This window comes from Aedes aegypti, chromosome 1, assembly GCF_002204515.2.
Source record: "Aedes aegypti strain LVP_AGWG chromosome 1, AaegL5.0 Primary Assembly, whole genome shotgun sequence".
Lineage (NCBI taxonomy): Eukaryota > Metazoa > Arthropoda > Insecta > Diptera > Culicidae > Aedes > Aedes aegypti.
The window spans coordinates 121730780-121758045 of record NC_035107.1 but is presented as its reverse complement, the minus strand read 5'-3'; the positions used below and the strand labels follow the sequence as shown (position 1 = coordinate 121758045).

Genomic DNA, 27266 nt, shown 5'->3' with positions numbered 1-27266 from the left:
CGACAAATTTCAAAGTGCTATAGACGTTAATGAAAAGCTTTTCCATTTGCTTGTTTAAGTTAATTCATATAAAATAAGCGTCTTCAAAGTTTGAAAATTGAAACAGTAGGTTACACAGAATATTGATTTAAGGGCTCGAAAGGTAATAATAAAACAAAATGAAACAAATTTGTGTTCGACCACACGTAGCTCAGCTCAAATAGTCAAGCAAATATACCGTTGATTGCCACCTAAAAATCTATTACTTAAAGAAAAATCTCGATGTAAGCCCTTTAATTTTAATTATTGTTCATTTCCGTTAATTATGTTAATCCCATATCAATGACGCTTGTTCATGGGACAATGTCAAGAAAATTTAAAAGGCTTCGCGCAAACTACACACCCACGTAGCGCTGCAAAAGCCTGTTGCGGTCGCTGCTATCGACTCATCCCAGTGTGACGATTTAGAAAATTTCAATGAGTTGCGCCACAACAAACAGAAATCGCTTTCCAGTCCAGTTTGACGACGCGACTAGTTGAGGCGATGATGTGGCTCGGAAACATTTTGCTGTACGTAGGTTATATGCTTACATCGCAACACCCGTCGTCATAAATGCTACAACAATACAGACACATGCGGCAAATCACGTTTCAGCGCTGATCAAATTTATTGCCTTGTTTTGCTACCTTTCTTTTGGCACAATTGGAGGAGCGAGGTCAAGTGTGCAAAATGTTGTCACATGTTTTCCACTCAGAAGCCGTGCGGCGCCGTGGCTTAGTTGGTTAAAGCGCCTGTCTAGTAAACAGGAGATCGTGAGTTCGAATCTCGCCGGAGCCTATGTGGTATATATTTTTTTAAGCTCATCATACTGCTTTACCATACTTGATGAGCAAAATGAATGCTTTCATAATATATGAATCAATTTTGAATAGTGTAAAGAATGGATTACGTGAAAAAAAAAATTTACCCTCCCTCCGTGACAATGATCTTGTTATCGATCATTGCCGTGACCAGGATTCGAACCTGGGTTACTACGGCCACAACGTAGGGTCCTAACCACTAGACGATCACGGCTATCGGGAGTTATTGAATAATACAGAAAAAGTGGTTTATATGTATATTACATTGTTGATCGAAGCCTTCATATTTATTCGAAAGTTATTTAACATGAAAGTTTTCGATGAGAAGGCATTTCTCAGACTGCAACCTAGAGCTGGAAACCTTGTGCAGTTTTATTTTTAGCTCACTCGTTGCATTTTGTTGTGAAATACAAGTCAAACTGTTAGCGATCGCCACTCCGTACCTCTTATTAACATGCCTGCGAAAGCAAATCAAAGTACCGGGAAACGAGCCTGCATGATATTTTCGAAGTGTTTTTTTTGTTTTCTTCAATCACACCCCGCTCGACGGTATAAACCTACCCAAGCAGCTGGTTTCAATTTCACAACCGAACGAAAGCAAAAGTAAAATCAAGAGAGAGGGTAAATTCCCCCAGCTAAGCAAGCAACGAGCTTACCATCGCCAGGCAGCAAACAAAATCCGAAAGCGTTCATTTGTCGCGTTTGGTCTCTCCCCATGACTGGACTGATTGAATAGTGAAACGTGCGCTCTAACAGTTCAAACGATTTTCATCTTTTTAGTTAAGTTAGTTGAGTTCTGAAAACCCACAATTAATGACAGTGGGAATCCCTTACATTAAAAAATATATCCTCTCCGTGACAATGGCTAATTATAAGCCATTGCCGTGACCAGGATTCGAACCTGGGTTACTACGGCCACAACGTAGGGTCCTAACCACTAGACGATCACGGCTATAGAGGATCGGTGAAAGTAGAGCAATCGATATGTGAATACTTTCAAAATAAAAATATATGTTGAATCTTTGATTTAACAATCTTTGTCAAACATTTGAAAAAAAAAAATCCGGAATAAGGTAAAATTCCAATAAGCTACAAATACAAAATCAAACGTCATGCAACACTGCTAAGTTGATATTTTTTGACAAAAATATTGATATTTATTCACTATTTCTGATCATCGTACTACTATGTTGGAATTTATTAATAAATCGTGAAGTAGCTGGGAGACGCGCGTTTCGCTGGATAGTGCTTTGTGAAGCCCAAGCTGAAAGTGGTTTGTGGCTGCTCAGTCAAGGATGGAAGATCAATTGGTGAGCTCGTTTCATGCTTTAATTTCAAATCTGTTAATTATGTATGACTACACATTTTTATCGTTACAACTGTGGGAATGTTACGTAAACATGATGACTGTGCGTCACTGTGAGAGTCGGCATGAACTCTTATTTATAAGTCATTTATGTTTTACAACATTATATAAAAACACCCCCCTTTTCTTTTAATTTGCTTTTATTTTTATTTTTCGTAATAAAGAAATAAATGGTTCGACAATATACGTGTCGACTTACTAAAGGTTCACTTTATTCAAAAACAACGAACAGCTTAGCACTGTGAATGTGGTCCACGATGGTCCAATCAATTGAGTTCGTTTTTTTCCTTTCAAATAATTAAAATATGATAACACACGCTTTCGTCATCACAACAATAGCAATGTTGTGTTTACGTATTTGTTCAACAAACTTTAATGGTTCGTCACATCAAGTGTCGGTATTGATTTTCTTCCACTTGAAAATTGTAGCTTAGCATAGACTGACTACACATATCAATGGTTGCTATTCCGTGATTGAGCGAAGTCAGTGAAAATGCACAAAGAATCAATTAGAAGTTCGACTGGGATTGGCCATAATCTTCTTCAGTGTGCATAATTCAGTGCCTCTATTTATACAGGGTAACCATTGCTATTTGGAGACCGTGTTTACCTCTGCATCTCCACAAAAGTTACTGGAAGGGATGTTTGTTAATGGGGAGGATCGTTGGGTCACAGGATTCCCTTTTTAAGCGATTAGACCATGATAAACAATTGTTTGTGAAATATAGAAATGCTTATAATTATAATATTTTCAATTGATATTAAAAATTTCCAAGTAGAAAAAAATAATGTCGACACTTAAAATGAGGAACCAATCAATCGAAAGTGGGATAGGAACCTCTTATATTAAAAAATATATCCTCTCCGTGACAATGACTTATTGTAAGTCATTGCCGTGACCAGGATTCGAACCTGGGTTACTACGGCCACAACGTAGGGTCCTAACCACTAGACGATCACGGCTATAGAGGATCGGCGAGAAAGGTACAATCGATATGGGTACACCTTCAGCAATTTCAAGGACATTTGAAATCAATTGTTGAATCTTCAACAAACATTTGAAAAAAAAATCTACCATCAGTAAAATATCATTGACTACAAATACGCAAAAAAAAAATCAAACGCCGTAAACACGGCTAAGTTGATATTTTTTAAGAAAAATATTGATATTCTAACACTATTTCTTAATGATCATTGAACTAGGATATTGGAATTTATTAATGAACCGTGAAGTAGCTAAAGAAAACCCTTACCCGGACACTCAGAAGCCGCAGAATAGTTTGCATAAAAAGTCGTTTATTTATTTAAATTACACCACAGCGGTACTACATGGTGAAATAAAGTCATTTGATTGATGAGTTTCTTCACACGTACAGTTGATTTCGTCTCGTATACTCGTACAAAGCAAGTCGAACTATTCCGTAACAGCTTTCAAATATATTTTGTTATCGTAAAATTAGGTTGCATGAGATTACAGATATGGGGCGCAGATAGCCGTAGCGGTAAACGCGCAGCTATTCAGCAAGACCAAGCTGAGGGTCGTGGGTTCGAATCCCACCGGTCGAGGATCTTTTCGGGTTGGAAATTTTCTCGACTACTCAGGGCATAGAGTGTCTTCGTACCTGCCACACGATATACACATGCAAAAATGGTCATTGGCATGGTTAGGGTTACCATATTTGCTCTCACTGAAAAGAGTACATTTTTTCAACTCTGTAAAAGAGTACTTAAACCTACCTTGCAAAATTTTAAATGCACTACTAATTAATAATTTCGACATTTTCTTGCAAAAAAAAAGTTTGATTCTTAAGGCCCAAACGCAATGATAGCGTAACGGCAACTGAAAGCGGAACCGGTTCGCCAGCATGAAACACACCGTCCTGACTGAGCTGTCAACGAACGGAAGTGAACCAAGTCTGAGTCGACAAATATGCTATAATTCATGCTGGCGAACCGGTTCCGCTTTCCGTTGCCGTTCCACTATCATTGCGTTCGGGCCTTTAATAACAGCCACTTTTCATACATTTCAATTAAAATTATTTTTTTCAGGGAGACACTATTCTCAACTTTTCATCAAATATTTTACGAAATTTAATTCTTATTTATCTCATGCTATACTTTCATACTATATTGAACATTGACTATAGATGAATCGATTTTGTCAATCATTTTTTTTTAAATTATATTTACGATACCAAAAGTCGTTCGATTTTTTAAAATAATATTGTCTTTCAAATGAGGTTTGTTGTAAAAATTCTTAAGAAAATGTAGAACAATTTGTGTTTGTGAAGGAACCGAAAGAACTGAGAAGAGTGAAACGTGGATTTGTAAAGAACCTCAAGCATTGTCTTCGATTTAAGTTTTATTAAGGACTTTTTAAAACATTATGAAGCTTAGACACTTGATTGTTTTAATAGTTTACTCTATATGATTCTCATACTACACTTCAAACTGAAACCTTTTCATTCCCACATCTTTGTTCATAAAAAATTGCATCGCCAAAACGACGTTTCTAAAAAAAAAAGTTTGATAAAAAAAGTTGCTTCAATAAGATTAAATTGATCAAAACAAAGTGATTTTGAATTTTGGCTGGTTTTTTTTAATTGAAAATATTTAGTAGGTTGATGGTGTGCCAGTTTTTGTCGAAAATCGGTGAATTATCTGTATTATCATGGAAAAAGTTTTCTTCAACAAGTTTTTCGTTTTGACCTTTATCGTCAGTACTAACTGAAAAAGAGTACACTTGACCCCGTTTAGCAAAAAAAAGAAAAGTACCCAAATTTTTAAGGCAAAAAAGAGTACTTGTACTCTAAAAATAGTACGTCTGGTAACCCTAGGCATAGTAAGCTCTCAGTTAATAGCTGTGGAAGTGCTCATAAGAACACTAAGCTGAGAAGCAGGCTTTGTCCCAGTGGGACGTAACACCAGAAAGAAGAAGAAGAAGAAGATTACAGATTATCCCGTAATAAAATCCATACACTCGCATTATATGCCATTTTTCATCATATATGATATGGACGTATACCACATCCTTTTTTACGTATATGACATTTTCGCAATATCTTATACGTGAAACTTCAAACAAAAGGTGATTTGCATGTTCTGGTTGTTTGGGTATGTAAACTCTGATAAAACACCTAAAGAAATACCTTATACACTCTTACGAAGATTTCAGAAAAAAACCCTCTGAACTCTTAACGATGCCTTGGACGATTCTGTAGATAAACTAATGTAATAAATAGGATTTCAATCTACTTCGTCGCAAGCGCTATTATTCGTCGTATCAAACTTCAAATGTTCTACAATGGCGATTATTTAAACTTACTTACATGACCATGCGTGAAAGCTGGTATGGTTCGTCCACTTGTACACAAAAAATGCAATAAAACTACTGTATTTTGATGAATAACTTCAGATCAATTATCCACGTTGCACCTTTCCACAGACATCGCATGGACGAAGACGTACCGAGCGAAAACTGATTAGCGTTCGACTAAGCCATGTCACATAACGATTCAAATTTTGTTCCTACTCCTCTGTGTGATTGACTTCAACGGGTACTTATTTACACTCAAAAAAATCCAAACGTCATTGCTACGTGAAAAATCACGTAGATCATTCCAAATTCATTTTGCCTTCACTTCACCTGACTAAGATAAAGATCACTAAGTCATTCATAACCATCAAATAGTGAATCGGTAATTGTTACTGAGGTTACCTATCGCACCTACGTGAAATTCACGTAGATGCCTAAGTTCATTTTGACATCTGCATATTGTACGTACATTCGGTGTTGAGCGCAAATTCTAAGATGGCGCCCGCTTGATTTTTGCAGAACTTCAGAAGCTGCTGAACTTTAAACCCTGTGTTAGATTGATTTTAAGGTAAATATGCTTTGAATACCGAAGAATCCCTGCATAACTTCAAATTTTACATCTGATTTATAACCTCTATCAATTATAGCACGCGAAGGCTGCAACAAAACAGAACATACTCACAACATTTGGGGAACAAGATTCACAATGCTCAGATTGAATATAAAGATATCACAATCTTTTAGATTTGTTTACATTTTCCAATTGGGAATTAGCACAGATAACAGATGTTTATGTCCGATTGTAAAACTGTGTAAGACAATGATTGGTGATTTTAAGTGGCAACACAAGTAGCAACATCGTGGTGGCGCTGTTATCGCTAAGTTCCCATGGTGATGTCTGTGGTGAATATGAAACATTTCAAGATATTTATATTCACCACTGATTGCAGCAATTCGTTGTGTGGCGGCGCTAGTGTTTTCAACGTGTTTTAGTTTGAATATTTACACAAGTTTTCAGAAGATTTTTGTTCTAGCATAAACATCTGTTATCTGTGGAATTAGTTTTCTTCCAAAACCTATTAGAGATAAGGTTGGTCTATATTCTAGCTAATTTAATGCAAAACCATCTAGGTCCTATTGAAACGCTTCGTAAAGGCTACCGGAAAATCCACGTAGCTCTTACTTGTAGCGCCGGTGGAATGGACGAAGTTCAAAAGTTCATGCGTTCATTCTGGGCTACCTATGATTAACGTAAGAGCTACGTGAAAAGTGCGATGGAAAAAAACCACGTATGTTTTCACGTAACAATGACGTTTGGATTATTTTGAGTGTACACTGCGAAAAACCTTCGCACATCGTCACTGAAGGATATCATTCCAATCACGCGTCGTAAAACTTCAATAATTCATGAAATTTGGGATGGTACACAAATTATGTCACGCTTAATTTCAACTTTTTTGACCCCCTCCCCCCTCTTAGTCACACTTTTTTTATGAGTCCCCCGAAAATTTTGTAAGGCTTGTCACGCTTGGCTCGACCACCTCCCCCCCCTTGGAGCGTGACGTCATTTGTGCATGACCCCTTTTAAGAAATTTTCTAAACCAACTAAATACAAACTAGAACGTAAACGACGATTTTCAATCGTCTGTACTGAGGAAAAAAAACTTGTGCGCATCAATGTGTGCGTAATGTTCGACGTAGAAAACGGTTCCTTTGAATGTGTGTGTGTATACAATCCACCTCCCACTGACCGGCAGTGCTTTTATGGAAGAAAATTGTATGCATGTATTTATTGATACCCTTCGATATCTTTATATATGCAGACAATTTTAGCCCGGGAGATGAAAGGTGCGTAGAAAACGGTTCCTTTGAATGTGGTATAAATATTGTTTTTGCTGCACTGTGAGCCGTCATGCATTTGGTCGTTCAAAGGTAATTGTGCTTATATGTTTCCTATGTTGATGGATGATATATTATGGCTTTATTTTGATAAGGTCAACGAATTTTAAGGGAAATCCACATATTTCATCATGCTGTAGGAATGGAGGGGATCTTTCTAAATAATATAATCGAACATATTATTGTAATGTTGAAGTGTTGCATTTTGACCACTCACTAAATCACAATGAACCGTTAGTTGTGAGACGAATAAAAACTGATTGCGACCGAAATAAAAATGGATACGATCGATATAGGTAACGGAAAGTGATAATGTCATTGTATTTTTATTAAAATCTTGTTTCACTGATCACTGATCAAAGTTAAATAATATTGAAATAGTACATCACCAAACAGGAAAATTTACCAAACGAAATCATGGATAAAATCCTCCAGGATTTTTTTTATCCTCGATATGGTCTTGTATGCTCTTGAATGAATAGCTGCGCGTTTATCACTACGGCTACTTGGAAATATTTCGTAACAATAAAAAATTACTCTCTCCGTGACAATGACTAATTGCTAGTCATTGCCGTGACCAGGATTCGAACCTGGGTTACTACGGCCACAACGTAGGGTCCTAACCACTAGACGATCACGGCTATAGAGGATCGGCGTGAACAGAGCAGTCGATATGTGTACACGTTCAAAAATGCCATATTTGTCGTTCAACATTCTAGAATATGTTGAAATTTTATTAAAATACTATTGGTCCCGGCAAACTTTGTCTTGCCTTCAATTAGGTTGTTCTAAAACGTCATGATACATACCATACAAAATGACAGTTCCATACAATCTCGTGTTTCCGACTATTCCGGTTAATATCCTGTGCTTTTTATACACACAACCTCGTCATAGCACTACAGAAACATGATGGAGAGAATTTTAAAAATTCGATGGCCCGTTCTTAAGTCATTTCGTGTCATACAAACACCATTCCATTTTTTGATAATAATAGAAGATAGAAAGATATCGATGCTGAGAACTTCGCCCATTATCTAGCCGAGATATCAAACCGTTCTTCAGTTTGTTCATTGTGCATGAAATAGGACACACTTTCTATAATACCTATAAAATTTGGATTACATTAATGAACTATTGGCGGCAGGAGCTCCATGGATGCCTGCTGAATAGCTAAATAGCTAATAGCTACAACGGAATCCGGGAAAAAATCCCGTGAGATTCAACACTTTTGCGCAGAATATTATGATGGAATAAATAGATGCTGAGAAATTAGCACCTTATCTAGAAGAAACACCAAACCGTTGTGATATTTTGTTTGTCCATTGTGCAAGAAAGAATATCAGAAAATATTATGATGGCCGAATACAAAAGGTTTGTCATTTCCATAAAAGCTTCATATGAAGTGTTCTCAGCTTGATTCGTTTTAATTTTTTTCAAGCTTAAAAAGGATGATTTTTATAACTTTTGGAAGTGGGATGAGTTGTTCTTATAGTTTTCATTGTTGGTGTTATGTCCCAGTTGGAACAGAGTCTGCTTCTCAAGTTTTGCTATACGAGCTTTCCCATATTTACTTACTGAGAGCTTTTTAATGAATGTGTATTTTTTGCGTTTGTATATCGTGTAGCAAGGCTCTGGGAATTCGAGAAAACTTTCTACTCGAAAAGATCCTCTACCAGCGAGATTTGAACCCATGATCCTCGGTGTGGTCTTGGTGAATAGCTACGCGTTTACCGCTACGGCTACTTGGGAATAGGTTATTTGTCACATTAAAAAATAACCTCTCCGTGACAATGACTAATTGATAGTCATTGCCGTGACCAGGATTCGAACCTGGGTTACTACGGCCACAACGTAGGGTCCTAACCACTAGACGATCACGGCTATAGAGGACCGGCAAGAACAGAACAATCTACATGTGTATACGTTCAAAAATGTCATGTTTGCCGTTCGAAATTTCAGAATATGTTGAAATGTTATTGAAATATTTATTCATATACTAGTGGTCCCGGAAAATTTCGTCTTGCCATCAAGTAGGCTGTTTAAAAACGTCTAGAGATCTCACTTATAAAATTACAAATAAGTTTCCATTTTTTTCTAGAATTCTGGAGATTTTCCTAAACTTTATCGTCAGACGAACACTTCGCAGCCCTTTACCTTTCCACTTGTGGAATAATCACGAAAATCCGCTGAGCCGTTTTCAAGCCATGTCGTGACATACAAACACCATCCCATTTATTTATTTGTTTATTATCTATGCTGAGAACTTGGCCTATTATCTAGTCGAAAAATAAGCCGTTTTGATACTTAGTATGTTCATTATGCAAGAGAGGAAAGACACTGCCCAGACAACCAAAATGTACGTACATATAACGAAATCACCTGGAGGCTTTGCATGTACAAAATTTCACTTATAAGATGCCGCGAAAAGGCCTTCTACGTACAAAAGTGGATGCGATATACGTGCATATATTGTGGGATGAATTATAGCATACAATGCGTGTGTATAAATTTTCTACCAGTTATCTTATGCGACTTAAACATTGATAACAAATGTTGATTCGACAGCTGCTACGGATTGATTCGACTTACTTTGTACGAGTGTACGGGACGAAATAAAATGTACAAATAAACTCAAAAAAAAAGCGATATATGCGAGGAAACTCATCAATCTGACGATTTTATTCACCGTGTTTGCGGTTTTAATGTAATGTGTATGAATAAAAGATTTATTATTTGAACTTTCATGCCACTTCTGGTTGTCTGGGTGTCTATAATACCTATCATATCTGGATTTCAGAAATCAAATTACATAATATGCTGTGCAATCAAATGCACAGAATATTATGAAATACCACAGTATATTATGATGGGACTAATGCAATAGGCTTGCCATTTCCATGAAACCTTCACATGACGTGAGCTAGATTTCCTTTAAATCCTCCCAAACTTCAAAAGAATCCTTTAATTATGTTTGAAGAGGGATGAGTTCTTTCTCTACTTCTCTTTTTGGTGTTACGTGCCAGCTGGGACAAAGTCTGTTTCTCAAGTTTTGTTCTACCAGCTCTTTCACATTTACCTCAGTCAGTAGCTTCTTTTGCGGGTGTACAATTTTTGCATTTATATATCGTGAAGCAAGGATCTGGGAAGTCAGGAAAATTTCCTACACAAAAAGATCCTCTACCGGCGAGATTCGAACCCATAATCCTCGGTATACCCTTGATGTTGTGCTTTCTCCGCTAGGACTACTTGGAAATAAGTTATTCCTTACATTAAAAAATACCCTCTCCGTGACAATGACTGTTGGAAGTCATTGCCGTGACCAGGATTCGAACCTGGGTTACTACGGCCACAACGTAGGGTCCTAACCACTAGACGATCACGGCTATAGAGGACCGGCGAGAACAGAGCAATCGATACATGTAGTGTAGACGTTAAAAAATTTGCCATAAGAGATTTCAGAATATGTTGAAATTTTATTAAAATAATTATTTATGTATGAAAACTTTTCATAGTAAGATACAAATTCGCCAACTTTTAGAAAATCAAAATATCATTTGGGATTCAAGCAAAACAACGATGCTTTATCTACTCTTATATCGATTACGGAAAAGCTTCTAAATTTTCTCAATGCCAAATACAACAGTTAAACAATACCCCTAATACAATATCTCTAAAATAATGTTTAGCTATCCGTTAGATTTGTTATATTATATTATTTTATACTATAACAACATGGATTGTGGCTGATACGGTTTCTTTCTAAAAGCTATATTCAAAATTTTTGACCCAAAGTATAGGAGTTGGTAACCTTTAAAATTTCCATTTTACAAGTAAACGTAATATATGATAAAGGGGTTTTGTAAAGCTCATAATCTAAAGCATAGACTATGATTTTTCAAAATGATTTCTTAATTGATTGCATAACAGGAAGTAACATTGTTCACACAAATTCTATAATCGTGTTTAAACTGAACAGACGAGAACCAGTGCTATTCTTGTGGATTTCCATGTGTTTTAGCTCACTATAAAAGTTAGCCCAAAATGTAAAGTTTGTTTTTGATTACATAAACACAAATACATCATCTGTGTGTGAGTGTATAAATATTCAAATTTTGATCACAAAAACTACTAAAGTTACCCCGTTTTACGGTTATCTCAAAGCATCGATATACGGAGTTCCAACTGCTTCGGGGACTACGATTTGAAAACCACTACTCTATAAGCTTATCTGTCCTCTTATTTGAAGTTTTCAACTAAAACATGATTGCTGCATAGCACATACGCAGCATAGCGTACAAGTTTGTATTCAATATACAACGTCTTCCCTTCGACCGTAGTTTTCATCAAGTTGTGAAATTCCTACATGTGGCAGATTGTACGATTGAGCTTTCAATAATGAGTAGCGGTGTACTTGTGCTATCGTATGCTGGTAAACGGCGAATGAAGAAAAAATCTAACCTCTCCGTGACAATGACTGTTGGAAGTCATTGCCGTGACCAGGATTCGAACCTGGGTTACCACGGCCACAACGTGGGGTCCTAACCACTAGACGATCACGGCTGTAGAAGCTGGTCAAATGAACCATAATAAAATCTCGAACATATGCTTCATTTTCAAGGTCGTGTGAAGTTTTGATTGCTTTGGTATTTATAGAAACTCCCTTGCAGTTTGGTTTCAATATTAACACATGAGTGTTTTGGTGTACTGGAAAAGTAAAATGCGATAATTTGAAAACATCTTCAACCTACAAAAAAAAAAAACGATTCTACACATGATACTTTTGAAAATATTTTTTTTCTAGAACATATTTTAAAATAAAATGACGCAAATTTGATTGTATGTGCACTAAAAAATGCGTCGTTCTTTTAAAATTGCATCCAATGTGACGGAAAAGTCGTGTGATCCATACAATATTATGTTCAATGTGATGCAAAATTACGTTATTTGTGCCTTAAATTTACTTTATTTTACTTGCTTCAATATGTCGGGCGACGTCTATGACGTAAATTTACACGATGTTTTCTAAGTAAGCGACAACTCAAGATGCATTGATCGCATACTATGAAAAAAAAATGAACATGACATAAATTTCATATAAAGCGAAAAACCAGTGATTGGAAAGTTATGTGACTTGAAAATTTGACGCAAATTTGTTGAGTGTACGGATTTGCCCTTTTTGAAAAGTAAATGAAAGCTATTGAAACGAGATATTCTTTCATATCTGATTATCAAAATAGATAAAAAGCTAACTACGGTTTTAAATTAGCTAGCTCAGTAGCTTTGAAAATATATGTACATTGTATAAATATTCTTGTGTATAATATGAGTTCAATTTAACAGATAATAATTCCTTATTTGGAATTAATAAAAGCTATTTACAAGATAAGCTCTATCTAAAAAAATGTTGAAAATAGCAAGTGTTATTGTAAAAAAATCGGGAATCTGTAAGAAGCTTAAAGAAACAATAAGTTAGTCTAGAAGTTTGTAAGTTTCGTTTCCTCCATACGAAAAGCTGTTGCTTCGAATATAGATACGGGAATTTACGTATTTGTAGAATATAGTTACCTCTCATGTATTCGATATTTCGTAACTTAGACTACTGTAACATATGTTAATACTTCTATAAATCGATACTAGATTAGCGTTGGGCAAATTAGTCCAAAACATCGTTGTTAATGAATCGATTCACATTTGAACTTTCACCGATTCAATCGAATCGTTTGCATCGATGTTTTTGAATCGATTCGAATCGAATGGAAATTGAAATTTATAAAGTTTGACATTATAGCAAATGCATTTGCATTCGATTTCAACGTCTTTCACTCAAATCAGTTTTGAAAATCAATCGAGCAGATCTACTACTTCAAAACTAATTCAAAATTTGATTTCTTTTTCACCAACTCATTGAGAAATATTTATCGATTTTAACAAAATGAATCGAATCGAAAAAATCGAATACAGAGAATCGATTCACCCGATTTTAGGTGCTCCAAACATCAATTCAAAAAATCGATTAATCGGAATGAAAACATCGATTTTCGGAACATCGATTCAAAATCGCCCAACGCTATACTATGTAGATGTTTCCGAACTTAATGCGGTTTGTATCATTTTTTATCCTAAGTCTCAATTTAGTAATTTCATAAAAAGTTCCATAATAAGCTCTTTAAATGCTATTATATTATTTCGTACCTAGGTTTGCATTTGCTATTATTTTTTGTGCACATAACAAAATAAGATCGACATTGCAGAGTGAAAGTATTTAATATTTTAAGCTAATATCGTTTTAACTAAGATTAAACCTTAAAATACAATAGCGAAAAGACTTTACCTAACAATAAATATCAACCAACGTAATATCAATAACCTTGAACATGTAGAATATGAACACAATTCATCTGTAGCCCCCTTGCCAGTCCTTTACAGCCGTGATCGTCTAGTGGTTAGGACCCCACGTTGTGGCCGTGGTAACCCAGGTTCGAATCCTGGTCACGGCAATGGCCTCTCAACTGTAAGCCATTGTCACGGAAAGGTATGTTTTTTTTTGATTCGTTCAATTGCTTGATCCATTTCTCACAAAGTATCAATCGTCACTAACAGTTTCATCAGAACTGAAAAGAGTTTTTAACACTATTAAAATGTTATTTTTATTAAATGAATTTTCGCTGCAATTATCAAGCAAAATTAATTTCACAATCCTGTGCAACGAGCACAAAACGAACGATGCCGACATAAGCTCCCATTATACGTGCAACTTTGCATACAAGTTCGCAACGAGCGGTGTAAAACGAAAGCTTCGCATTTTCATGTAGTCTGAAGGTTGGTGAAATATAAAAAGCTCAGCAGTTTCCATCTAATTTCCTCGTAAAAAATAAGCGGCGCTGTTCAGAAATAAATAAGTATAGTAAGTTTAATCCAATTGAAAATCAAGTTGCTCAGGATTTTGAAAGCATTCAAGAGAATGTTTTCAGTAATTTTTGGGTTAGTGGTAGGTAGCGTATCGTTAACATATCTAACAAATGTTTTCAGTTGGTATCTGACAACTGGAAAAATGCCAAGATTGTACCAATTTGAAATCGGACAAAAATCCTGCCAAAACCTCTAGCTATCGATCAATCAGCTTGCTTTTTTTAAAGTCATTATAAAAGAATGATGATTTGTGTCGTTTGAATTTTTAATAGAAATCTGTCTGACCTGTCATCTTAATTTGATAAAACTAAATTAAGCTTTTACATGTTAACATTTTGTTAACAACATATTACATTTCATTTGATGGTTTCAAATAAAGAGCTATTGGTTTATGTGGGAATATTATAAGTTGGGTTTTGGAAGCATTAGGAGAAATCTTACATTTTTGTAAGTATGGAGAAAATATATCCAAACTTATTACAATATACAACAGAGTTTTCGTTTCGATCACCAAAGATTTTTAACAACTCTGATTTAAGTCAGGTAAATCAGATGTTTAAATAATACATAATATTGGTCTCAAAATGCTGCCTTGAGAAACACCACTCTTACAGGAAATCTTTCAGACTTGGAGTTCTGATAATTAACCTGAAGTGTACGATTTGACAGATAACTTTGGATTACTCTAACAATGTATGATGGAAAATAAAAGTTTTTTTTTAATTTTACAGTCAAGCCTTCATGTCAAACACTGTCGAATGTTTTTTCTATGTATAGAAAAGCAAGACCAGTAGAACAGCCTTCAGATATGTTGGAATTTTGGATTGAGAATACTTTCCTGAGTAACTTAATTTTAAATCGAAATAGTAAACCCTACACCAACATTGAGCGCGTTTTCGAACTGCATAGCAAGTTTTGAAGTATTCTCGCAATTAATTAATAACAGTTTGTTTTCCTCTTTTAATTTAGGAATTGTCCATATCAAGTTTTGTTTGTAAAGAAATGTTAACATCAAGATTACTATCGATATATGTTTCATATGTATACCAGTCGGCTCGAAAATGATTGAAAGTGGAGCTCATAGGATTGAGAACCGCTTCAAAATCAGCATGAGTAACTAGTTGGCTACCAAGGTGACTAGAGTATGTTAAGACCAAATTAATCGTAGAAGGGTTTCTAAAAGAGGAAAAATAAGTAATCATCATCATCAAATAAAATTGTACCTTCAGAATTGCTTTGCGAATTATTCCATAAGCGATTTTTGGCATTAACGTCACCAATGATATTTTTTTGAATTTTTCTTCTTCTTGGCATTACCGTTCTCACTGGGACAGAGCCTGCTTCTTCGTTTTTGTTCTTATGAGCCCTTCCACAGTTATTAACAAAGAGCTTTCTTTGCCAAAGTTGTCATTTTCGCATTCGTATATCGTGTGGCAGGTTCGATTATACTTCATGCCCAGAGAAGTGAAGGAAATTTCCATTACGAAAAGATCCTGGACCAACCGGGCTAAGGAAGGCCCCATTTGACTTATTGCAAGTCAATTTCTGCAAGTTTCAAGCAAAGGAATTTGTTTCCAGTGCATAGAAAATGCAAATAGGCAGCCATGGAAGTATATTTACCAGGCTGTGTTTCAACAGAAACACGCAAAGATTCAAAAACTGATAGCAACTTCACCTGTTCACCTCTCGAATGGTTTTAGATAAATTACGGAAGTATAACTAACTTGCAAATTCATAACCATTATCATCATTATTGATTTAAAGACAGCTTATGATTCAGTGAGCTTCAAACAAGTGAGCTTTGACAGATGTATGAACATGGTTTTCCGGTAAAACTTATTAAATTTACTACTAATTTGGATTACAGACGAGATTTCATATTAGACGGATTAAAACAAGAAGATGCACTTTTGAATTAACTGGTCAACAATGCACTCGAAGGTCGCTTTGCAGTCGACTTATGAATATTTCATCTCCTCCTATTTGTCGGGTTTAATTGATCTCTTAAACAAATTTCATTGTAATGGTTTGAAGAATGAGTTTTCACTATGGGATGATAAGTTTGCACTTACATTACAGTACTAACGTGTTTGGAACATTTTCCAAAATTTCACCATAGTAATTTCCATATAAATCTACGTCGTTTTTGGGCCACCTAGAAAGTCGAAAATTTCGCAGAACACTATTTTCATGGAATATATGGGAAATATGGGAGATTGGATTTCCAAACTCCAAGTGCCGCTCTATCCAGTGATCCCATAAATTTCTTATAATCCGTAGATATCTGTGAATCAAATCTGTTGACGTAATGCAGAGTGCCAGCTTATATTAGAAAATCACTACAGTCAGGATTAAGTTTAAAGATGAATTATTATACCATCTACCCCTGTATGATCTGCATACAGTCGCAAAACAATGCAAATAATTATGTTTATTCGAGCGCATAACTGTCATTATGAATTTACTACCTTTACGATATTTAGCTATTGCAGCCCCAAACAACTCTCAAACGTTCTGCGCTAGTCAACAGCAGGATGCCACTTAATTCTCAGTTCAGTTTCTTACTTGAAATTAGCCGGGTTAAACACACCAACACATATGCACCCCAAGCATCTCAAGTGGAAAACTCATGAAACCGTAGCAAATTTTCCGAACCAGCTCTCCCAGTTCAGAACGAGACTTACATCGGTGAAAACGCGCTTTTCCGAGTTCCGTCCTTTGCCACCGCGATCGAGCTCCGTAAAGTAGATCGACATCAAACGGCGCGAATTTAGTTAGTTCGGAGATCAACAGAACCAAAAAACTATCATTCCTTGCTGGGAGCGAACCGCTGGAAGTGATTTGCTGCATTTTACGATCGCGTAAATCACGGCAAAGATGTCCGAAAATGGAACGAATATGATTTGAGGCCTCTGCACCAAGTGACAGTTCCATCAATAAGGAAAATTCCGAGAGAGTGAGAAAATATTATACGTCGAGTGAGAAAATTTGAAAGACGAGAGTGTTATGAATCCAACACAAAGAGAGACACGTGCTCTAGCTGAGAAAAACTTGTTTACAAGATGAAGCATGGAACATTTTAAATTTGTGAACGATAAATTGCATTCATGATCGAACCGTTTTCGATAGGGATACTGGGGCCTTATTTAGTCTCATGGTTAAAAGTCTGCGGCTACAATGCAAAGCCATGATGAATGTATCTGGGTTCGATTCGTGATTGGTTTAACACTAAGCTGAATATCAGGCTCTGCCCCAGTGAGCACGTAATGCCAAGAAGAAGAAAGGATACTTTTAAGGTCTTAGCGATAATGCAATATTCGTTAGTTATTGATGGCAGACATGTATCTACAGTTGACATGAACGTTTTATTAACTAACCTTTTACGTTGCAGGAGAAAGTGTCGCACAAACCTGAAATGAGAGATAATATAATCTATTAGTACCTACACATAAATTAGATAATTCGGCAAAAATGCACATAGACGCGTTATTCTGACTTCAACGTACAAATTAAATAGAAAATAATATTATTTTACGGAATATTCATGTCAAGATGCCTTTCGGATATACTTGAATATTTACCATATTTTGATAAAAATGTCTAATTTAATCAACAACCCGACACAGTAGTTTAATTTCAAAAATGCATTATTTATGACATATTGTAAATTTGAATTTCAATTTGAGAGTTGTACTAATATTTGTATGGAACTTCATACTTATTTGTAGCCTACCTCTTTTTGAAGTATCGAAAATGATGGCATACTTGATATAATTATATGCGTCAACTTCGGGAGGGGGTGGGGTATGGCGAATTACTTGATGCTCCCTCAATAATTTTACAGGGGGCCAAAGTATCATCCACTCCCCATAAATTCTGACAAAAAAAAAATATTGTTTATAAATATTCAGCTATCTACAAGAAGATTGTTTTGAGTTTTCTTGGCAGATTATATGTCACTTATTCTACCCATAAAGGCATAACTAGAGTGCCCATCCCGGGACATACCGGGACGAAAAATCCCGGGATTTGACGAATTTCGGAATTTCCCGTTTCCCGGGATTTTAGCTCTGACATCCCGGGATTCTCGAAATGTACGTAGAATTTGATGAAAACCACTAAATTTCAATAAAAAACAATGATGTTAAACAAGATAATAAACGAGTTATCATTTTCGTAAAAAGACCAATTTAGTGAGGAACACATATTTGTCTAGTTGCAAAATTTTAATGTTTTTTCAACATTAGCTGTTTTTATGAGCCTATGCTGATATAGCAAATTTGAAAGTACACCTAAACTTAAGTCAATAATTTTTAGTGATAAACTTTTAGCATGATCTACAATACCCTTAATGATGTTTAATCGTTTCTTTTGTTCTGAAGTTTTTATGACTCTTCAAATGTTATTCAAAAATTATGACTTAAGGTGAAGATACAGTGCTGTTCTGAATAATAGCAGCGCATGTCGATTTTCATACAAAATGCTCAACTTTGACATGCTGTAGTTTTGTTCCCTTTCAAGCAATCGAGTTGACATTTTCTCCACAGAACTACAAATATGCCCAATTTTGTAAACACAAAATTTCAAAATTTTCTAAGCCCCTGCCGGAAAGTGAGATACTAGGTGAAATTGTTCGAAAAAATAGCAGTTTTAAAAATTTGAATTTCTGCTTGACATTATAGTTTTAAATTGTATATCACTTACCATTGGAACAATCTCCTCCTACTTATCAAACCTACACCTATACCGAAAATGTTTAAAATATTTGTAGAAAAAAAATTTTAAAATGAAAAACTGCTATTTTTTTGAAAAATTTCACCTAGTGTCTCACTTTTCGGCAGGGACTCAGAAAAAACTGAAATTTTGTAGTTACAAAATTGATCATATTTGTAGTTTTGTGGAGAAAATTTTAGCTCGATTGCTTGAAAGGGAACAAAACTACAGCATGTCAAAGTTGAGCATTTTGTATGAAAATCGACATGCGCTGCTATTATTCAGAACAGCACTGTAAATTGAAGCCAAACCCCAAATTTTCAAGAGCAAAAATCTGGAGAGCCGAACACCCGTTTGAGCACTAGCTGGTGGTGACCAATCGATTAAGTTTTCAGCTTAACCCTCTAATACCCAACCCCGCCTTTAGACGGGGTACACTTTGGAATTTTGTGTATTTTTTCGTAGCTCGGAAATCACAATGATTTTATTTTTGGCTAAAACCTTGATTCATAACACGCATATAAGAAAAGTTTGTTATGACTTTTGAAACTTTTTTGTATTTTTGAAAATTGTTTGAAAAATTGTATTCTTATATAACCTACAAATACCCGGGGTTCATTTAACGTGTGATAGAAAAAATCGTACCTTTTATATTTTTCTACGATCATCCTATCACAAAAGAAGAGCTTGGTGGTATTGAAATAATTTTAAACCTGTTTTTCCGTTAAATAACGGAAAATAAAAATATTTCCAGAAAAATATTAAAAATTGGATATTTTTAAAATTAGCGTAAAAATTCGAATTTTTATTATTGCCAAAACACAGTAACAAAAAGAGGCTTCAAGAAAAAATGAAAAAGTGTAGGGATGTTCAAAAATAAAAATTATAAAAATCAAAAACCGAAATCCATAGAATTGCGAATAAAAATAAATCATTGCCCAAAACGTGTTTAGAACGATTTTAGATAACTAAAAATGATATTTAGATCGAAAATAAAAATTTGGGTATTAGAGGGTTAAACGGATGTTTGGTTCTTCAGATTTGCGCTATTGAAAATTATAGGTTTGGCTTCGATTCATCTTCACCTTAAGTTTTTACCATACTTCCATTCATAGATGTTATAGCAAATTAAAAATAAATACATAGCAAAACCCGTAATTAGTAAAGCTAACATTTAATTTTCGTTAGGTTACTTCATAAGAATGAAAAAGTTTTATCTGAAATGTGATTGGCTATAATTAACATATTATCTTGGAAAGTTACATTATCAGTTTATTTCATCGACAAAAAAAAAACATATTGTTAAATTTGTTCATCCTTTTCAATCAAAATGCTTCTTGCATACAAACACCATTCCATTTTTATTTATATTGATTTGATAAATCCCGGGATCCCGGGATATCCCGGGGCAAGCTTAGATTTTTGTCCCGAGTCCCGGGATGAGCAAAATGGTCGGGAAATGGACACTCTAGGCATAACTGTTCCATATGGATTTTTGAACCTACCTTTTTTTCATTGCAACATCCATATTTTTATTTCAAATGTCCCAACATTTCACTTTATCAGAAAACTTGTGGGCTCAACTCCAAATGGTAGCTAAGGATGTTGCAATTGAACTTTTGTATGAGGGGAACTATTTAATACGACTTTTCATTCATTGATGTTTACATGAAATTTAAAGTATGATTCATCAAACAGTTTTGTGATTCTTATCCACTAAGCATGCAAAATGGGACTTTAAATTTCATTTCAGATATAATGTGGTTGAAATTGCACGATTGAATTAAGATTAAATCGATTTTTTTAACATGCTTGCAGTCTACATATAATTTTCTTTACGAAAAGATCCTCGACCAGCGGGATTCAAACCCACGACCCTCAGCATGGTCATGCTGAATAGCTGCGCGTTTACCGCAACGGCTATCTGGGGGATTTTAGTCATAAAAACCTTAAATTCCAGGAGTGTAAATTTACATCATATGAGAAAACGGAGAGGCGTACCGTAATTCGGGGTGTAGTTGATCAGTGGGGAGAAGTTGATCATTCCCGTACCCACGTGTATGAACTACCAAGAGAGCTATTATCCGTTTTCAATTATCACAAGTTATGTCATATTGTATTACTTGATAGCTGCTCTTGATGTTTTCAAATTCGTTTCGTCGTTCAATATAGTTATACCATGGAAAAAACAGATTTTTAAGGAAATGTTCGATGAAATATTAAAGGGTTCTACCCCAAACATTCGACTATTGCCAAGGCTATATAAAGACACCATTTAAATAAACTGTTTCGTACATTCCATATATGTTCTGTTAACCTAGTTTTATGTTTGCATTGAGGATAAAAAATCATTTTCAGAGATAAAAATGTTCTTTTTGTGAGCGAGTTGCCAATTTCAAAGAAAATTGCACACCTTTAGGCGTTTTATTTGGTGTATTCTGGATTTTACAAAATTCAATTCAATAAAATTGATTGATTTATCAACAAGTTGTATGATTTTTGAGACTTGATTCGGGATCAGGGATCGCAAATTTAGTAATTAGCATGTCTCTTTGTTTTAGGAAACATGTCACAGTAATTGATCAACTTCACCCCGGAATGAAAAATTCCACTTTTTGATTTTTAAAAAATGTTTTTGTTATTATGATAACAATTTGTAAAAAAATCGTTTCTATAATTCGATAAACGTCCAGCCAGTACAGGTTTGAAAAATATTTGGATGAGAATACCGTTTTGACTCATATTCCGAACACTTAAGGCCAAGAGTGACTTCAAATACATCTGATTGGCATAAATTGACTGATATTAGTGTAAATTTTCATTTCTTCGCAAAGCCTAACTGTTAGCTGTTGGGTGTACCAATAATAATGTTGATTTAATTAGTTTTAGTATTGTTTTTACGTAAAAGTATGAAACAACATTTTGATTCAAATGCCGAACACGTTGTTCATTCTGTCTCATATTCCGAACACCTTGATTCAAATTCCGAACAGCACGAATAAATCGTATCCAAATGGATAATTTCGCAAATAAATTCATCTGAGCTTATTTTACTGGTCTCAAACTAGAGAATCATCACTACTGCCGCGGTATAAATTATATTGTACACGTTAAAATTGAATTGCAGTTGACTGTCATTTCCTTGTTATTTGGTGACATATTTCAGCGAAACATTTCAACCAAACTGCCATACAAAAACTGAGTGTTCGGAATATGAGTCTGTTCGGAATTTGAGACAAAACGGTACATGCATCCTACTAGGCATTATAGAACAGAATCGCTCAAAAATGATCAACTTCACCCCATTTTACGGTACTTTGTTTTTGTTTACTTTTCCAGCTTTTGATAGTTCAAGATCGCGCTAGAGTTGTCGAAATAGTTCCTTAGTCTGAGGATTATTGATGGTGCAATGTTTTGCATAGTTTTATAGCATAATTAGGCTGATACAAATATTAATTTTCTTTTATGTCACCCCCCCCCTTCAAAAATCCGAAAATTTTGAAGGGGAGAAAAAAAAAATTCATCATTTTTTTGACATCAGTTAGGTTTTTTCAATTTACAAAGTAAAAAACAAGTAAAATAATGATCCAGAGGATGATTTAAAACAGTTTAACAACTATCATTAAAAATAAAAATTTCGAAAAAATAACTTTTTTTTCATTTTTATTTTTTTGTTCCTTATTTATTTTTATCCCCCCCCTCGTACCTTCCAAAAGGTCTCGGACATAAAAGAAATTTAATATTTGTATCAGCCTTACCGTGAAACATAAACCGTTTCATTTTACCCCCCCCTCCTGTTCATTTTACCCACAGTTCCCCTACAACGTTAAACGCCTTGAGGTATGCAACGCCATATGTACTTGAGGCCAAAGTAAAAATGGAGCAAATGTCAAAAACGAAAAAGCAGTTTTCGTGCTTAAAATCGACAAATCGAGAATAGTAAAAACACACAGCATTTTTATTTTGAAAATTAATCAGCTGTCTGTTTTTTTCCGATTTGTAGATTTCAACGGCGAAAACTGTCTTTCACTTTTGACATATGCACGATTTTTACTTAGGCCTTAACGTAATTCATTCGATTTTGTTGGGAAAGCTATGAACGGATAGGGTGTAAGTGTGATAGATTGAGAGTAGAAGATAGAAGCAAGTGAAAGATACAACTACAAAGTATGAGGAAAGGGACGAGCCTGGGATCGAACACACGACCTTCTGCATATGAAGCAGAAGCGGTGGCCATTAGACACCCAACCCCGTCTACTTATCAACAAAGTTCATAATACTATCGATGCTTAAAAGTTATTTTTTGATGGTTTACAAAAGTATTGTATTTTACCATAGAATAGACGTGAAGAATTTTGTATGAACACTGCATACGTGTTGAAAATGTCGGTTTAATCTAATTTTAATCGTGTAATTTAAACCAAATTATATCTCAAATGAAAGTATAAGTCCTATTTTGTATTATTGTTGGATTGAATCACTAAAAAAGGTGATAAATAGTGCTTGAAATTTCATGGCGAGCTGTAGCTCAAAATAGTGACGTGCTGGAACGTTTTTGAGAATGGCATCAGATTTAACAACCCCAAATCTACTAGAGACACAAAATTTGATCCTTGCGACACGCAAACAATTTTTTGCCGGATTTTCTAACGGTTTTTTTTTGGAAATCATCCCAAAAAAAATTTTGTATGAATGATCAGAGGAACTACTGGAATAACTATTGTATTATTAACTGGAGTGCAACCATACAAACTTAGGTTATTTTACGAATGTCGGTGAAATCTTATAAGCTTCAGTTCAGTAATGTGAATTAACGTATTTTTTACATTTTTTTTCCGTAATTACCGAATTGACCGAACTGTTCAGCTAATGAGATTACGTTAAAATTCTTCGAAATTCATAAAATGTGCTTCCTGCGTAAATAATGCAGACTTTAGAGGAATTACTCGAAGAAGAATTGGTAGTAATGCAGGAACATTTCCTGCAAGAAATGGTGAAATTCTTAGAGGAATGTCTCTAGTAACTTCATGAGGAATCCCTGATCTTGTTTATTGTACAACCTAAAAGAGCTTTTATTAGATCAACACTGTCGGATGTTTAATCAATTGCTGGAAGAAACTGTGGATGAATTTTTGGAAAAATCTTTATGAAAAAGCCTGAAAAACTTGCGTAGGAACTCTCCTAGAAGGATTCTTGTTGGGTTTCATGGAAAAATCCTTAAACGAGTTTCATGAAAAAAAATAAGAATAAACCTTTGTAGATATCCTAGAAGGAACTCCTGTACAAAATTGGGAAATGGAACAAATAACTGAGGGAAAACCTGGGATAATACACGCGAAAATTTGTAAGGATATTTCCTGTAGAAAGTAGTATGTATAGTTATAGTAGCATTGGAGGACAGAAGAATCCATTGTGAAAAATTCTGAAGAAATTCCTCTTAGTATCCCTTATTACGTGACGCTGACATTCTAAACTTTTGAATTCCTCCCCCTTAGAAATATTTCAAATACTATTTGTCATATAACATATTTTCGAACCATCTGTGCATAATCACTAATATACTATAAGTAGATTTGAGCATTAATTACTACCCTATGTATCCTAATTATTTTGAATATCGGAATTGGAAGGGCAATGGCTAATAATCAAATTCATGTCCCGTTCAAATTTAGAATGATCCATGCTTTGTTCCAAAAAAAGTAACGAAAGATGTAGGAAAATAAATTGTGATGAGACGCGTCATTTTTAGAGCTACAAATTGATTGCGTAGAGAAGAGAAGATGATGAAAATGAATTTCTCCGCTTATTTGCGTCTATAATTAGTGGAGTAAAGAGTATCGCGCGGAACTGTGAATGCCGCATCGGGTGAAAAGAGCAGCGAAACTAAAAACATTCTAACTGAGAATAGGAAGGCAAGCATCTTGCGAGTGACGATGAATCGGCAGAGATCGTCAGTGCGGAGTCGAGGATCTTCCTCGACGACCACAAGTGATCCCCGTGAAAAGGTGAAGGACTGCTGTAGGAAGTTTATCGCATTCATGTGCACCCAAGTCGGCGTTGGAGGGCTTATCGTGGTGTACGCCTTGGTTGGGGCTGCGAGTTTTATGTCCATAGAGACCCAGGAACCGAATCCATTGATCGAGCATGTGGAAAACCTTCGACGAAACTGTGCCGCTGAGCTGTGGGACGTTACAGAGCAGCATAATTTATTCAATAGTTCAATTTGGCATTTGGAGGCGGATATCGTTCTGAAACGGTATCAGGATGACTTTGCGGAAGCTATTCGGAAAGGCTACGATGGCCGACATCCGGAGGAAGTGTGGAACTTCCCGGCCGCCCTCATGTTCTGTTTAGCGGTATTTACAATGATCGGATACGGAAACATGGTTCCCAGGACTGCATGGGGCAAGGGCGCTACTGTAATATATGCTACATTTGGAATACCACTGTACATTCTGTACTTTATGAACATGGGAAAAGTGCTAGCATCTACCTTTAAATGGTTGTATACATGGCTGCATGAGTGCAGTCACAGTCAAGATGATGATATGAACATCGAAGACGGAAGTGGTGTTCCTCAGAAGAAACGAATCATAGTTCCAACAACGGCATGCCTTTGGGTCATTTCGATCTACATCGCCACCGGGACAATCATGTTTGCGGAGTGGGAAAAGTGGACCTATCTGGATTCGGCCTATTTCTGTGTAACCAGTTTATGTAAAATCGGGATTGGCGATCTTGTCCCAGGTGCCAACATTCTTGACTCTCAGAGTGGAAAACCTACCAAGTTGGTAATTAATTTCGTGTACATGTTGCTGGGAATGGGCCTTGTGGCCATGTGTTACATCCTGATGCGCGAGGAGGTTCGAATCAAGATGCAGGAAATCAAAGAAGACACCAGACTATGTTTGGAAGACATGAGCGCCAAATTCGCAAAGTGCTTCGGTAGCAGTAAAGAGTCCCAGTACTATGATTGAAATTCCACCAGTAGATCGAATAGCAATGATAAAACAAAATGTTATATTTAATTAGATTGTACAGCTTTCAGCCACTTTTTCCACGCATCACATTATGTTTAAAATTTTTAAGACAGAGCCAATAAAGAAATCGGAAATAAATCGCAGGGTGCTTGCATCTGTAAGGTGTGAGATGAGTTATGAATTGTTTATATCCGACCAGCCAGTTAGGGGCGTGAAATACTACTATCGATCGACAGCTTGTATAATTGGCATTCATTAATTTCGACATTCCAGTAAATATGGACAGTAATTGCGAATCTGTTAAGTTTCATCACTTTTGTCTATATTTAAACGTACCCAGTGCCACTTTTCGTGCCCCAAAATGAAGCGGAATAGGAATCTTTATGGTTGATAAACGAACGGCAAGTGCTCTACCCAACTCAAAAGCTATTTCTCAAATATTTGGAGAGTTTCACAAATTCAATCGATATATTTCTAGTTATACTCCTAGTCAAACTTATTTTGGTTATCGAAAAAAAAAACACACGGGAAGTCGTTTTCTTAATGAGTCAGAACTGAATCATGGCTATGTTGTGTTGCGCTTTCCTCGAAAGACCATTCGGCTGCTAGTTAATATTTTTCATCTGACCAGTGCCATCTCAACAGCAACCGGCAGCATCAACACGGAGCAGCGAAACAGGATAAATTAAATTTGTTTTGGTACATTTAATACCCGTTTCGCATTCGATTTTCACACCTCCCAGAGCGTGATTTAGTTGGTGGTAGGTATTTTAAGTATTTACACTCGATGCTTTTCGTGCTCTCTTATGCACTTACGCCTGTCAGGGGTACTGAACTGGTACTGAGAGCTAGGAGAGAGATTGTAAAAAATAAATATATGTTTGATCACCAAAGTGGGTAATAACAGCGCGGTTTCCGTGGTGTAGTGGTTATCACATCCGCCTAACACGCGGAAGGCCCCCGGTTCGATCCCGGGCGGAAACAAATATTTTTGGATGGGTGGAAGTTTCCTTCGTAGCGTAACACATGCATCAAATAAGTATGAAACAAATGGAAGAGCATAACAACCAGTACTACTGTTGTTAAATGTAATGATAATTACTTGACTTCGACGAGGAATACGACCTTGACCGAGCTTGGATGTTTACATATGTACTCAACGGTCATGATTCAACTCGTTTTTCTAATCTGCTTGTCTTTATTGAATTAGACGATGTTCTTCTCTAAACGAGATCTATGA

At 35.6% G+C, this 27266-nt stretch overlaps 2 protein-coding genes and 10 non-coding genes across 18 annotated transcripts in view; 4 read left to right on the top strand and 8 right to left on the bottom strand.

Moving 5' to 3' along the window:
* Nucleotides 1-27266, bottom strand: part of LOC5567724 (UPF0565 protein C2orf69 homolog) — a 106134-nt gene that overhangs the window by 14620 nt on the left and 64248 nt on the right. For 3 of the 4 annotated variants that reach the window (XR_002500814.1, XR_002500815.1, XM_021846572.1), the window contains exon 2: nucleotides 17711-17743. The exons of the other annotated variant lie outside the window; for it this stretch is intronic. The gene's annotated coding sequence lies outside the window, so the exon portion shown is untranslated. The remainder of the gene's footprint in view (nucleotides 1-17710; nucleotides 17744-27266) is intronic. 4 annotated transcript variants of the gene reach the window in all.
* On the top strand, nucleotides 744-817 carry Trnat-agu. Its single transcript has one exon. It is a non-coding gene; the product is annotated as a tRNA-Thr (tRNA).
* Nucleotides 983-1054, bottom strand: Trnah-gug. Its single transcript has one exon. It is a non-coding gene; the product is annotated as a tRNA-His (tRNA).
* Trnah-gug lies at nucleotides 1721-1792 on the bottom strand. The gene has a single exon. It is a non-coding gene; the product is annotated as a tRNA-His (tRNA).
* Nucleotides 3098-3169, bottom strand: Trnah-gug. Its single transcript has one exon. It is a non-coding gene; the product is annotated as a tRNA-His (tRNA).
* Nucleotides 7991-8062, bottom strand: Trnah-gug. The gene has a single exon. It is a non-coding gene; the product is annotated as a tRNA-His (tRNA).
* Nucleotides 9234-9305, bottom strand: Trnah-gug. Its single transcript has one exon. It is a non-coding gene; the product is annotated as a tRNA-His (tRNA).
* Nucleotides 10736-10807, bottom strand: Trnah-gug. The gene has a single exon. It is a non-coding gene; the product is annotated as a tRNA-His (tRNA).
* On the bottom strand, nucleotides 11913-11984 carry Trnah-gug. The gene has a single exon. It is a non-coding gene; the product is annotated as a tRNA-His (tRNA).
* Trnah-gug lies at nucleotides 13850-13921 on the top strand. The gene has a single exon. It is a non-coding gene; the product is annotated as a tRNA-His (tRNA).
* On the top strand, nucleotides 16987-26185 carry LOC110673998 (TWiK family of potassium channels protein 18). 4 transcript variants are annotated; one of them, XM_021846600.1, is made up of 2 exons: nucleotides 16987-17289; nucleotides 24870-26185. In XM_021846600.1, the coding sequence occupies exon 2, from the start codon at nucleotides 24980-24982 to the stop codon at nucleotides 26021-26023; it is 1044 nt and encodes a 347-aa protein (XP_021702292.1). In that variant the 5' UTR covers nucleotides 16987-17289; nucleotides 24870-24979; the 3' UTR covers nucleotides 26024-26185. The 4 variants fall into 4 exon arrangements, with proteins under 4 accessions (XP_021702292.1, XP_021702285.1, XP_021702280.1 ...); XM_021846593.1 differs by having other exon boundaries at nucleotides 24796-26185; XM_021846588.1 differs by having other exon boundaries at nucleotides 24747-26185.
* Trnav-aac lies at nucleotides 26938-27010 on the top strand. The gene has a single exon. It is a non-coding gene; the product is annotated as a tRNA-Val (tRNA).

What these genes read in the sequence shown, in the direction of transcription:
- LOC110673998 (XM_021846600.1), top strand. Translation starts at nt 24,980, where the DNA reads ATGAATCGGCAGAGATCGTCAGTGCGGAGTCGAGGATCTTCCTCGACG.